The sequence below is a fragment of the Meriones unguiculatus genome, chromosome 1, assembly GCF_030254825.1.
Source record: "Meriones unguiculatus strain TT.TT164.6M chromosome 1, Bangor_MerUng_6.1, whole genome shotgun sequence".
Taxonomy (NCBI): domain Eukaryota; kingdom Metazoa; phylum Chordata; class Mammalia; order Rodentia; family Muridae; genus Meriones; species Meriones unguiculatus.
In genome coordinates this window covers 132,843,357-132,858,216 of record NC_083349.1, presented here as the reverse complement: position 1 = coordinate 132,858,216, position 14,860 = coordinate 132,843,357, and the positions used below count along the sequence as shown (strand labels likewise).

At 39.2% G+C, this 14,860-nt stretch overlaps 1 protein-coding gene and 1 pseudogene across 17 annotated transcripts in view; both read left to right on the top strand.

The window, feature by feature from the left end:
• The window catches only part of Hdac9 (histone deacetylase 9), an 855,384-nt gene extending 840,830 nt beyond the window's left edge, over window positions 1–14,554 (top strand). For all 17 annotated transcript variants that reach the window (XM_060367035.1, XM_060367042.1, XM_060367053.1 and 14 more), the window contains one exon: window positions 9,709–14,554. In XM_060367035.1, coding sequence (XP_060223018.1) covers window positions 9,709–9,748 — 40 coding nt within the window. In that variant the 3' untranslated portion in view covers window positions 9,749–14,554. The remainder of the gene's footprint in view (window positions 1–9,708) is intronic.
• Window positions 3,444–3,771, top strand: LOC110554638 (signal recognition particle 14 kDa protein-like; annotated as a pseudogene).
• Window positions 14,555–14,860: the final 306 nt, after the last annotated feature.

The following is a 14,860-nucleotide window of genomic DNA, read 5'->3' as shown; positions in this document are numbered from 1 at the left end:
ATTTCTGAGTTTGTCTTTGTTTGATGGGTGTTTTTTTCTGTGGTTTCTTTCTCCTCTCTGGTCTTTTGGCAGGAGTGTCCTGTGGTTGAGTTGGGGGCTGGAGTTCTGGCAGCTGTTTTGGCCTTTGGTTCAATCTGAGGTCTTCAGTAGGAGTTGGGGGGGTGGCATGATATGGTGCTGCAGAGGGATGGAATGATTGAGGGTAGGCTGGGTAGGCACTGAGTGTAGATAATGCTGAGACAGGCTGGTTACCTGCGGTTTTGGTGGCCAAAGTTGTAGGCTTCTTTGTATCATGTTTGAAGCAACAGGAAAGGCTTGTATCAGAGGCTTGGAGTTTGTGAAATAACTTTCTTTTTATGATGATAAAATGCAATAAGTGAGAATTCACTCATACCCCAGGCCTTTAGTTTGAATAGCTTATCCATGGAGATGAGAGCATTGGTGCTGTTTTTCTGAATATGTTGATTTATATAAAAGTGTAGGCCAGTTTAACACATGTTCATATCTAATACACATCAAACATGCCCGTTCAAATTTCCTGGATGTTGGGAGTATGTCTCTGAGGTTTTCAGGAATTGACATTGCACAAATTATGAAACTCTCTAGTTTTACTCTGGTTTCACGTTATTTTAAGCATCAGTTTATCTAAGCAGGTTAACATTCCAAAACACATTTCACTTTTAGTTTTTTTTATCAGTATCAACCAACATTAATGTTGGGTGAAATGGCTCAGAACTAGGAGTTTCCTAGTGAAAAGAAGAAAAGTTTGCACACGTGCTGCCCCCCCCATCCCTTGTCTTCTTGGATTCCTGTGTTATGTGTTTTTAGTACATAATACAATCTTGGAACAGGAATGAAATATGACCTGATATGTTGGGGAATAAATTCAGTGACATTTATGTGTTGTGGCATTCTGTCTACAGTTCATAAGTAAAATGCCATTTACTTCATTGACAGGAAACAAACACAGAAGCCTGAGGAGTCAGAGGCAGCATGAGCTTGGTGTCGCATCCCTTCCTCCTTTGTTCTGGTCCTCACCAGGGAAAGGCTTGGCTCTGGGGTGGACAAGAGCCCATGAGCTCGAGACTAAAGAACAAATGTGCAAAACTTAGCTCAATACCTGAGACAGAGGAACTCCCAACAGAGGTCGCACTTGACTATCCCTTTCATTTTTATTCTTCTTCTACTTGCATGTTCTTCACCTAATAAGTTGTTCATGATCTAATGACCTATAAGAATATAGAGACAATACCTAGACATCTGTTCATTCTAGTATTCTTGATGAAAAACAGGAGAGCAACAATGCATAACCACTAGTAGTAAGATGACTTTATTACCTAATTTGTGGTTAGCTAACACACATCAAAAGTATATAAATATTACTTATATGATATTTCCTGAATAAATAAATGAGTAATTTGGAAAACAAATTACTCTTACAATAGTGAAGCATTTTGTACTGGTGCAGAATTGATACTTGTCCCTCTATTTGCTATGACATCAAAGGAGGAAATAAATATTGTATTTTTTCAAATGTATAGTTTTTTTTTCTTGGTATGAATTGACAATCTCCATTTTGAAAACATGTTGACTAGCCCAAGTCTTTTTTAGTCTTAAATTATAAATATGGTTTCACTAAGAAAACGTAATAAGGAGTGCTGTATAAAATGTCTTTGTGAATGGAGAATTGTATTTGAGAAATTCAAAAGCCATATTTAGTGGAACAGGAGGGGAAATGGAAGTAATGCAGGTAATAACAGGATGTCCTCCAATGTGCAGAATGGGCAGGAAAAGCATCTAATTCATCCGTTCTTTAATCACATTTGATTTTTTTCTACATGTCTAAGGAAGTGCTCAAAGCCAAGCACACCAAGCTACTTTGCAGTCTTCTACTGCTTCTATTAAAAAAAAACTTAAAAAATTAATCACTTAAAATAAGATGATGATTCTGTAGGTCTAACTCTGGTGCTGTCATCACACTTTTAGCCTGTGTCAGTAAGTTTCCTTCCTTTCCAGATGCTCCAGCAAAGAATCGATTCCCTCTTTCTTGCTTCTAGGGGCTGCCTACTTTCCTTGGCTCATGGCTTCTTCCTTTGTCTTGAGAGCAAGTAGCAGTTCAAATCTTCTTGACAGTTCTTCAGTAATCCCAGTTATGACTTAAATTGATCAAGAATTTCTGTAATTAAGAGCTTACATGAGTGACATTCAAGAGAGAGGCAAGAAGTCAGGGTTTTTTTTTTTTCTACGCTTGTGCTAAGAGTATACATTCCAACCTACCTTAATTTCTCATACAAATATTTCTAGTACTACTTTCATTCTCATGTCTCCTTTCTAATCTTCCTTCTATGCAGTAACCAAGGAGTTATTTTAAAAAAATGTAAGAGAAAACTCTGTCGTGCTTTGCTGAAACCCTTCAGAGCCTTCCATCTCCATACCATAAAGATGACTTCCTTGTGTAAGTTTACCCTCCCCTGAAGCTCATGCCTAACTTCTCTTTGAACTCTGCTTTAGGTTCTAACAACAATCTGGCTTATTTAGTGAATGAAAAATAAATAAATAAAAAGGAAAGGAGATGACTGTTTTTAGGTATGGTGAAGGAAAAAGTTTATTGTGGATAAAAGGAGAGCATAGCCAGTGACAGTGACATCTGGGAGAGTCCAGAGTTGACATGATCCTGAGCCATGTGAGGAGAGGAGTGGGGGGAAAGAAAAAGGAAGAGTGGGTAACAGGTGCATCAGCCAGGAGCCCAAAAGAGAGTAGAAGAAAAAAACAACAGGTAAGTAAAATGGCTGAATTATATACAGAAGGACAGCTCCGTGTAGGCTTAGATTTTCCACCAAACCTACTTTATTCAGGGTTCTTAAGCACCTTTACCTTTTTTCCAACCCCCTCTGCAACCTTAGGTAAGGAATTAGTAGGGAAAAGAGCTGTAGTCCTCTTTTAATTACTTCCTGCTGATTGGGGTTAATGGGTCATTAGGGAATAACCAAACCCGGTTGTCATGAAACCAGCAGTCCAGTCCAATGGCCAACATGAAGCAGCAAGAGCCGAAAGACTCAGTTTGATTGCCTGAAGAAGCTCTCTGGAACATTTCTCTATGTGAAACCACATGTCAAAGTATGAATATCAGCACAGCTGAATCGATCCAAAAAGCGATGTCTCTGTCCATTGGCCTCTAGATATTTCTCTCCTCAGAGTCCACCTACAGATGTTTTCAGCTGGCCAAAGTCATGCCCCTGCATGTGAGGTGTCACAGCAAAAATATCACGATCCCTCTCACAAGCCAACCTGGGCAAAACATCACATGCCCAGATTGTAGCGAAACATCACATGACAAAATCCAGTCTGCAAAGAAACCAGAAATTTCCACTTGAGCTCAGAGAAAGAAAGCACAGCCCGGCTTGCGGCTTCTGACAACAGAGTTGGGACATGCAGAGATCCGGATGGTATTGCTCGAGAGTGAGCAGTTCCTGACGGAACTGACCCAGCTCTTCCAGAAGTGCAGGTCATGGGGCAGCTTGTTCATCACCCTGAAGAAGTATGACGGTCCCACCAAACCCATTCCGTGGAAGAGTTCTGTGGAGGGCCCCGAGCCCTCAGAAAACAAGTGTCTGTTATTAGCCACGATGGGAAAAGGAAGATCAGCACCGTGGTGAGTTCCAAAGAAGTAAATTTCAGATGGCCTATTCAAATCTAGTGAGAACTAACATGGATGGGCTGAAGAAGAGGGACAAGAAGAACAAGAGCAAGAAGGCCAAACCAGAAGAGTGACAGCCATGGCCGTTACCAACGAGCCACAGAAGTGTGGTTTTCCTTTGGGTGCTGCTTTTGGCACCTCCTGTATGTATCTGTTTTCATGTAAGGGTCCTTTAAGAGAGAAGAGTTTGGATGGTCTTAGGGAGTTGTGGTAAGAAGCTACTTTATTTTAGGTCTGCATCGTATGGCTGGATGTTCTTAGGTCCCAGCCTTTACGTCTAGTCATCCTGAAGAGCAATGCATCATTAAGCCCAACCACACTGGCTGCTTCTTTGCCTACATATTTACAACAGTAACTACTGACTATAGAATGATAGTTACTCAGTTACTTACCTTGTCTTTGAGATTACTGTCATGGAAATCTGACCATTTTATTAAAAGTTACATTATCCCACAAAAAAGAAAGAAAGAAAGAAAGAAAGAAAGAAAGAAAGAAAGAAAGAAAGAAAGCACAGCCCAAGGGCCAGTGAAGTTTAGGGTAGGAGGCTGGGTATAACAGCCAGGAGGGCACTCTAACAGGTAGGGGCTGGTAGATGCAGGGAGAACCTGGTGACCTCAGCCATTTTAAAAACTAACAATTAGTTTTAACTGAAATTTACCTTTCATGCTATCATTTGAACACATGGTGATATCGTCACCTGTACCACTCTCACAGCATTTACAGCAAGACCGATGGAGAATATGTTCATCACTCTGGGAAGGCCTGATCTTCTTCCCCAGCCAGTGCCATCAGAGGCACTACCGCCTTCTAGTCTACCATCCATTCATTTTTCCTATTCTTAAATCTCATTTAAATGGAATTATATGTTACATACTGGTTGGTAATCTGGCTTCTCTCACTCCACTAAGAATAATACATTTGACATCTGTCTGTGTCTCTGACAATCATTATTCTGCCCATTTGTAATTGCTCATTAGCTCAATTATATTAACATATCCTAATTTGTTTATCCACTTACCTGTGGATTGGTACTTGGCTTGCTTCCAGTACTGGGCTATTATGAATAAAACCGTTTTGATTTTGACTTCCTTATGTTGAAAGTAAAATTTACCATTTTAATGGTTTTTAAGTGTGCCATGCAGGAATGTGAACAGTAGAAGCATAGGCTTATATTCATTTCTAGAACTTCATTTCTAAAAGCTCAAGCCCTATCTCCATTACTCAACTACTTTTTCTTCACACACAGATCCAGTCAGTACCCCATTTTCTGCTTTCATTATTCTTTATAAAAAATGCAGCACAGTAATCTAAATGATCTTTATTGGCCAAGGAAGAGTTTGAGCCCTACTGTAAAATTAACAATGAGAAGGTATAAAAGGAGGCAATAAAATGAGGTAGGACTGGGAAATGGACTGTACTAGGAGATGTGCAAGAGGAACAGCAGGATGGATTGGAAGTCCCTCCTGGCCAAGCCTGGTAAGTGTTCCATACCACAACATGAAGAAAACAAACTGGGGCAAGTTGTCTTGACCTTCACATGGACACACAGACACATACACACACACACACACACACACACACACACATGGACACACAGACACAAACACAGACATGAACATGGACACACACACATACATCTTTTTTATTTTTTTTTAAATTTCTTTATTTTATAAGCATAATAACATTTAAAACTGAGAAAAATAATACATATTGGTCACAAACGTACATGTAGGAAAATAAATTCTACTTGATTACAATTATATTATATTGTTATGTTTTCTTTTTTTCTTTTGTATTTATTATAATTTATTCACTTTGTATCCTCTCATCCCCTTCCAATCTCACCCTCCCTCCCTCTTTTTGTGGAGCTCCTGTCCCCTCCAGGTCTTTCTATCCTCCCCTTCTTTCATAACATTCCCTGAACTCTGCAAAATTTTAGCTATGAGTCTCAGCATCTGCTTTGATATCCTGCTGGGTAGAGTCTTTCAGAGACCCTCTGTGGTAGGCCCTGTCCTGTTCCTTTTTTCTCCCTCTTCCCATGTCTATCTTGTTTGCCTTTCTGAATGAAGATTGAGCACCTGACCCAGGGTCCTCTTCTTGCTTAGCTTCTTTAGGTGTACAGATTTTAGTATGTTTATCCTACATTATATGTCTAATATCCACTTATAAGTGAGTATATACCAGGTGCAGACACACATCTTTTAAAGTATAGAAAATCTGTGTGAACTCCTCCAAAGAACTGAGGTAGTTTGCATGTGTGCAACTCTGTGTGTGGATTTTCTTTCTTGCTGTCTTTCCCACTCACCTGCATGATGTGTTTAGGATTTTAATTTAAACTGAGAGTATTTTCGGAATGTTTGTCCTTTGCTGAAGTTCTTATTTTAGTCTTAATTATGATTGTTATATTGTCGTAGCTCTCTAAAATGTGGTAACACCACCCTTGCTTACATAAAACATTTCAGAGGGCTTTATGTACTATCTCTTATGTGTGTTAAGTTGTTGGGAGAGGAAAATAACAAAGAAAAATAAAGGTGGAAGTGGAAGAAAGTAGAATCTATGAAGCACAGGATGGAGGGAAGCAGCACGGTGGGCGGGGGGAATATTGCAAAAGTCTGATGGGATGACAGGGTGTACTTTTGCCTGGCATGGGAGTCTTCAGAGTTGTGTAGTTGGCTGATAGAAAAGCCTTTAGGTTATTGGGTCTTCCTAATGCTGCAACACTTTAATACAGTCCCTAATGCTGTAATAACCCCCCAAATCCTTGTTGCTACATCATAACTGTAATTTTGCTAGTGTTGAAAATATCTGTGGTTTTGGGTGGTCTTAGGTGAACCCTGTGAAATCATCATTTGAACCCCCAAAGGGGTCATGACACACTGATTGAGAACCACTGTTTTAAAGTATGCCACAGCTCAATAGTAACCAAAAGACTTTAATCTGGATAAAAATACGATTCCGTCTTACATACATTCGATGTATTGACCTACATTTAACTCATCAGACTGTAAGAAGAACTCCAGGGGCCAGAAATTATGACCTGTTGTTTCAGTGCCATGTTCGCTGCCTGTACCAGCCCTGGGCACTTAGTGGAGTCACTCTACATGATCTCAACATTATTGTTTCCTTCCTTCCTTCACTTTGTAGGCTGTCTCAGTCTGTGATGCAGGACTGAAGGAATCCTCCCTTGAATATCAAAGCTCATCTTAGCTCAGTGGCTTGCAGAGGTAGAGGGTTAAACCTTCCAGCCAACTACACTGTAGTATAAATTATCTTTGCTGGGATTCTTTTACGGTTTATTTTATGGTTAGCTCTGATCTCTTTATGGGTGGGATTACTCTTTAAATTTATTTTGCCTTACTTTTTTTTTTTTTCCAAGAGACGCAGTATACAGCCCAGGTGGATCTTGGGCACACAAGTTCGGGTTTTTGGAAACTTCTAGATACTGTATTCTCACAGTGATATAACCTACGTGGAAGGCGGGGCAGGTGTATGCACGCAGACACAGTAAAACATGGGCAGAGTAAATTCAGTATCTTTGAAAAAGAAGTTAGTGGAAAGTGATTTAAAGAGATCACAAGGTTTTCTGGGCTGATATCATTCCCACAAACATGGTGCTAACACTTGATTGTGTTGAGCCCAACTGTAGATTTAAGAGAATGTTGGCTATTAAGAGACACAAGCAGTGGTGGTGGTGAATGCCCCAGTACTCCAGGAGGCAGAAGCAGGCAGATCTCTGTGGGTCTGAGGCCATCCTGGTCTGCAGAGTCTAGCCAAAGCTATAGAGAGAAACCTTGTCTTTGAAAGAAAGAGAAACAGGAAGAGAAGCAGAGAGACATTTTGAACTGGGAGGCAACAAGAGAAAGGGCCACGTGATCCAATTCTAACCCAATTTTGTTATAAAGACAATAAAATCATGAGCTTTTATTTAAGAAAGAAAAAGGTCACAGGGACAGGATTCTTTGAATGACAGTTTTCCATTCTGCCCGCACAGCTCTATGCTTTAAGAGAGAAATCCGTTTTGCTAGTAATTAGATTGCAGCATGAGTAGGCTACTCCTATCTCACAGCCTTCCCTGGACCAGTGGAAATGCATGTTCCTCCCCAAGAGTCAGCAAACATCTTTCACTTCTGGCACCTGGGCATTTTCATGGAATTCCAGCTACACTGAATGCTGAATGACTGTGTCCGGAAAAATCATCCCACTGTGGCATTAGGTTAGAAATAGGATTGACCTCCCTTTACTATACTTCAAAGTTTGATCCACAAGTTATCATATTTAAATAAGTTTGTATGTTTGTACATAAAATTTATAAAATGAAATTATTTTCTTTAATTTGATTATTTTTGTTCTCAAGCACTGATGTATACAGAGAAAAAAATCTTAGTTATGACTCATCTTGACAGTCTTTCTCTTTTAAAGACTGTGTTTCAGCACATCCTCAGTTTCTGTGTTCTGAACATTCTTGGGCATTCCTAAGAAATTACTTTTGTCTTTCATTTTTTATTTTTTATTTTTTTACTACTTATGGAATCATTTAGAACCCGGTATTTTAAGTAATGTTGAATCACTAATACCTAATATTTTTACTCTTCATTTTCTAAAAGATATGTTCAAATCTTTGTATTACCATTCTAAGGATAATGTATTTTACGTTCTTAATTTATTACTTAAAATATTATGTTGCGACTACCTACCACTCTATTTCCAGATTCATTGAGCTCTTGGCTCTTTTCCTTATAAGCCTGCAAAAATCACATGCTAAGGAGCCTGCTTGTTCCTGTAGTCACTGTATATCACACACGCTAAGTTCCCCTGCTATTAAAGTGACCCGTAACAGAAAGCCAGCGAGTAGACAACATGAAGAAGTGAAAACCATTAATCTACCTATTGTTCGTTCACCTAGGGAGAGAGACCCTGAGTATTGTATTTCCACTGGTAGCCTAGACATAGTACTACGTTCATGTGCTACTGACGTGTTTACTATATCGACATAATGCTATGACCAGGACATGTAATGAAGGGACGAATCCAATGTATTCCAGGCCTTGCTGTTTGCACACTCTTCTTTGTCAGAATTACTATCTTTCCACTTCCTTAATTCTGTCAGGAGCATCTTCCTCCTCGTGGTTCATACCTGAAACCGGGGTTTCACAGAGCATAGTGCTATAATTAGCACTCACAACATTTGTAGCTTGCAGAGTTCAGACTCAACCTGTCATTTCAGCCTCTCAAATTCCCCTAATCCTACTTCCCAAGACAACCCAACTACCTAGCGTATTTTGATTCCCTCTACAATTTTTTCATTTGACTGAATTAAAAATCATTGTAAAAGTTTGCCTTAACATGCTCTCAACGTGTTACTAAATTAAGATTAACTCTCAAGGATAAATTTTCAAGCAATTAGTTTTGGTTTTTAGCTGAGCAGAAAGAACACCCCACTTACAATGCCGAATACAAACGATTTATATACTTCCATAGTACGTTTCTTATAAAAATGTTAGGTCTGTAGCTGAGATTTGCTAATCAAATTCAGAATTTGATTTGAAATGCCTCCGGCAAAAGGCCAATCCAGTTATGAAAGAACAGAAGCGAAACCGGGGGCCTGGATGAACCTCCTCCAGAAGCTAGCTAAATCTTTTGCTCTCCTTAACAAAAGTGGTTCCAGAAATCACTGCAATTGCTCCTAAAATAGGATATCATAGCTAATTTTTTCAATAAATTATTGGACTGTCCAAGACACAAAACATGTACATTTTGGAATCTAGAGTTATAAAATATTCTGACATGTTTTAATATAAACAGGAACATTTCCAATGATTGCTTGGATCTAAAATGTTTTTCCACTTGACATTTGTTTATACTGCGTAGGAAAGAAACTCTATTTATGGATAACTGAATGACACAAATAAACACGGGAGAGGGCTGAAAAATCAGCTTTGATTGTGCGTGAAAGTCTCCAATGCCATTGTGTACTCTTGGGCCGCATTCTGATTGCCTGTTTATTTTTACAGAACTGCTGGTGAGCCCATGGAAGAGGAGCCCGCCTTGTGAAGTGCCAAGTCTCCCCCGATATTTCCTGTGTGTGACATCATTGTGTATCCCCCCCACAACCCCAGCACCCTCAGACATGTCTACAGCCTGGGTGGCACAGTTTGATGGAACATAAACACTGGGCACAAAATTCTGAACAGCAGCTTCACTTGTTCTTTGGATGGACTTGAAAGGGCATTACAGATTCCTGAAATGTAACCAGTGATTCTAAAGTTACAGTAACCAGGATTGGAAGAAACTGTTTCCAGCATGCTTTTATGCTGGTGACCCACTCCCAGACACAAAGTGTGAGCTAGCAACGTTCCACACCGCCTTGGATAGTGTTCATTTCAGAAACTATGGCAGTCAGTGAAAATTTGGGCAAAACCTGAGACACATTCATTCCTGACATTCTGATCTTCGTCTTATTGTGTCGTTTACTGTCAAATAGACTTAAATTGTTTACAGGATTTCTTCTAGCTATGAGTGGATGGGAATCGCAGACAGATTACTTGGGAGGTGGGGTACGGAACTTTTTCGCTATGTTATGTTTTTGTTTTGTTTCATTTTGCTTTGATTTTTTGCATTTGTTCTAGCACACTTCTACCCCTCCTGGGAAGAGTTCAGGATGGACCTGGGGTATGGGGGAAAAATCATACTGTTATTGGACAATCCAAAAGGAACTTGCACGCTGTAGGCAATCTTTTATGTGTCAAATTTTGTTGGAATTTCACATTTGTCTCAAGTTCTCACAGGATATGAACTGGCAGTTTTGTCGGGTAACACGGTCTCTCCACCCTCAGCAATGCCACCACAAGGACAGTGGCTTCTGGAGGTGCATCCCTTAGGAGGTGGACAGTCACTGAAAAGCACATAACCTCTCAAGGGCGGTAGTTTCTTCCAAATCTAAGACTCCCTCTCCCCACCTTCCTTGCCCTGTCCTCCTGCTTCCTTTCCTCTCTTGCCTGGCATCCTTAAATCCCCATTACTCAGGGGATTTAAGCATTTTGTTTATTTTGTTTATTTTTCAAGTTAGCCCACTTTTATTATCTGATTCTACTGTGAAACTATTTCAGCACATATGGCTCAAACGATGCCCCCAAGTTTTCTAGGTCTCAGAAACGTGTCGGTGAGGAGGTCTATGATCCCTTTGAAGGGGCTAAGCTAGGAGTTATGCCTTCACATGAAAACTAACACAGAACTCAAACCTTGCACAGGTAGCCTTCCTAGCAAAGGTTCGAAATAAAAGACATTTCTCGCAGAGATTAGAAACAGCTTAGTAAGTAAAATACAAGGGAGTTAGCTGCTGCCTCTGAAAATGGTATTTCAGTGTGTAACTCAAACACCTAAAGACAGTGATGTAGAATACCTCACATATTTAATATCTGACAATGCTTTTGAACATTGATGTTTCTTTTTATATATTTTCCTAACTCAAAGGATATATTAAAGCCATAAGTGAAGATTGTCATGCTTTTATTCAGAAATCTGAAAGGAACCTTAATTAAAACAAGGTTTTAGGGGAGGCTGAGGTATGAAAGACATGGGACAATGTGGTTTTGGTTAGGGAGGACTCCAACCTGTAAATCAAAGATGAAAGATCTCACTCACGTAGAATTACATAACTCCCCTTTGTTATACAGTCAGACCACATTTTTCATACATTTGGTTTTATTAGGATTACCATTTTAATTTTAAAGACTTTTATTATATATACAAAATGGCTCCGAACTAGGTTTAACATCTTAGAAATTTGAGACACCCTTTGAAATAAGAAATCTGAAATGGAATGTAACCTGGTATTAGGTAAAAATTATTTTCATTGCATAAGGGTTAAGTCAATCTAGACTCATTTGTAATAAATTTCTTAGTAAATTCCGTTTTCTTTATGTTTTAGAGAAATTCATGTCATTTAAATTTGCAGGCTCTCTCTCTCTCTCTCTCTCTCTATCTCTCTCTCTGACTGTCTCTCTCTCTCCCTCTCTTAATTGGAGAAATTTTCTTAAAGAAAACCAAGGGCTCACAATAGACCTTCTTACCTTAAACTGGAAAAAAGTTATCATACTTCAAAAAAAGGTACATTCTTGTGAAACTTTAAAATCAGCTTTAGAATTGCGCATTCCCATTGTTACTCTTCAGTCCTGTTGGATCCTGAGACAAAACAAGGCAGCAGAAATGCATTAAAGTGACCTGACCTCATAAGGTGACTTGTCACCCTCATGAAGACAAATCACTGGGACATCTATAGATTTTCAAAATACTTATGAAAGGGTTAACCACACACTCCCTCCAGCCTTGTGCTGATATACTAAGCCATTGCGATACAGAGCGTTAGAACACTGGGAGGGGCAGAGAGACTGTGGTGGGGACTCATCACGAGTTAAGTGTAGTCGTTCAGAGGTGACGCGTTTGGTTACATATCCTCTTACCAGATCAAGGGCGTGCCCCAAAGGGCAGAATGAAAATTTCAGCATTCTTCTAAAACTGACCAGCACTTTTAAACCAATAGTCAAACTGGTGTAGTTTTCCTCACCTACACGCTTGGGTTTCACTGTTCCCAATGGCCCCCAGTGGACGCCATGGAAGAAGCAAAATGGCTCCTGAGTCTCATTCTGACCTGCCCTTTAAAAAGATGACCGCAGGAACTCCGTCACAGTCAAACAAAACTCACGCACAGTGAAATAAAATAATGATGTTTTGAGAAACGTGTGAGTAAATAATGCTGAGTTTAAATAACAGAAACAGAGAAATGTTGAAAATCAGTTTTGTGTTCTATATGGTTTGATGTTTTATTTTAGGCCGAATGAAGCAGCCCTAGTAAGGAGTTAGCAAGTACGGACACGAATAATAATTTAGGCTTTGATACTACAGGAAAAACATTGGAAGAGAAATAATTTTTACATATTTTAGCAAATTTGTAATATCCAGATGGGAGAGAGAACTCAGATTTTGGAGATATTTGTTAAAAACAAACAAACAAAAAAACCCAAAACTCAAATTTTCTGTCCACAGTCTTAGGTACAGAAACCGTTCCTTCAGTGTTGGCTATGACCCTCTGGGGGCATTTTCACTCATCTAACTGAAAACACAAATGGCCTTGAAAACGGGGCATCTCCTCCCACAAAAACTTCAAAAATTGTGAGACTAGTCTCTGCTAATGGACCAGACTTGTTTTATTTCTAGAGGTCAGTCACAAAGCTTTGTGAATTTACTGGGTATCTTTACAGACTCCACACGAGAGTAAACAAATGTGCTCCAGAGAATCTGCTGGAAGAAAAGCCCTCTTCATTCAGCGCTTTTAAGCTTTTTTTACATTTTATTTCAGCATGTATTACTAAGGCACTTTATTAAAATACTTTATTTCTCATTTCAGAATCTCTCCTCTATTTTTCTCAATGAAAGCAGGTGTTAAAATCTAATCGTTCTCATTAAAACAAATCAGAAACAGCCATTCTGTCAAAGCGTGACATAGTCTTTTCTAGTCTTGTCTGTCTTAACATTCTTTTTCTGTCTTTGGAAATGAAATAATGTTCTTCTTGAGATAGATGGGGGGGGACACAAATGACACACCTGTTGTGCTACTTCCATAAAGAGGGCATTTTCACCTCCAAATGTAGTAAAAAGTGGACTGTCTGAGGTAGAGAACAAAGGCTCTCCAGGGTCGTCACAGCTGGCCATTGCTGTGGTCACACAGCACCAGCCCTTCTCTGTATCCCAAGGACACAATTATATTTTGGTCTCTGGTAGAAATCTGCACTATTTACTGCCCTTTGACAGAAATATTATAGAGGCTTCCAATCGCTTCCTCAACACCATCACCAAAACATGTAAATGTCTATTCTGTGGCTCTGTTCCCTGGATGGATTTACATAGGAAATCAAAGGCTTGTCTCCCAGAACTAACATCTTGGTTTTGCTTCTTACTTGAGGAAGTAGTGAGGGACGATGTGCAAGCAGAGGCTAAAAATTTTAAATCAACATGAGAAATATGAATACACACACACACTCACACACACACACACACACACACACACACACACACATATTTGGGACTATTGAATTTTATTTCTCCAAACCAATGGCAGTACATACAATCTATCATTCCTACCTACAATATATTAAGAAATTACTGTGTTCATTACTAACAAATATTTTGTGAATAGCTCCATCAGAGAAATCTTAGACCATTGATCTGACACTGATGGAACTTCATTTCAATGCTAAGACATTAGAGTTGTTATCATTTCTCAAACTGTCTTGATTCTCAAACTAGAGCAGTTAGCAAATACATAATCCACTCTACAGTGCCAATATTCCTAATCAGTCATATCCTTTCCTCCCTCTCCATTTCCTTTGCTTGCCTGCCAATACTAACTTGGCATATCTAAACAATCAGAATAATCTCTGAGCTCTCTATGCTTTGTGTTTCCCTAGAAGAAACAACCCTTTAAGTTTTCCTTCTGAGACCTCATAAGTCATAGTTCTCTTCATGCACTTTATCTAAGTCCTAGTCTATACCTTGATGTGTTTTCACTTGTTCCTTATCAAGAGACACCTGACTTACCTACCCTCACCTAAAAGGACACTTAAACTAGGCTTTATTCTATACTTGGGGCTTGCCGCTTTCTTTTATTAATGGAGAATTTTATTTTTGTGTCAAATACAATTTCCACCATTTTTGCTACTATCCAATTGAGTAGTGTTGATTATCAGGCAGGGAGGATTGTGCACACACTCTCCATGCCCTTTGGGAGATGTTTTTGTGAGTCAAACCCAGAAGTACACATGACTATCCAAAGTAAAAAAAAAAAAAAAAAAAAAAAAAAAAGGCAAAGGAGAAACTCAAGAACTCCATTTTTTGACAATTAAAATGTCTGACTTAAATAAGAAATAAAGTCTTTTTCATTTTCTTATTTGGTCCTCAAGCATGTTAAGGGCGTGTTACAATGCCACAGGTACTAAGTGAGGTCAATTGTTTTCAGGGATACTGTGATCTAGTCCCTCGACAGACACTGCCATAGGCTTTGCCCTTGCATGGAGATTGCTTTCTGTAACAAATGATAACGTCATTGCAGCAATGTCTTGATCAAGGCCGTTATTAACTTAACATTTAGTAGAACTGGAATAACAAAAC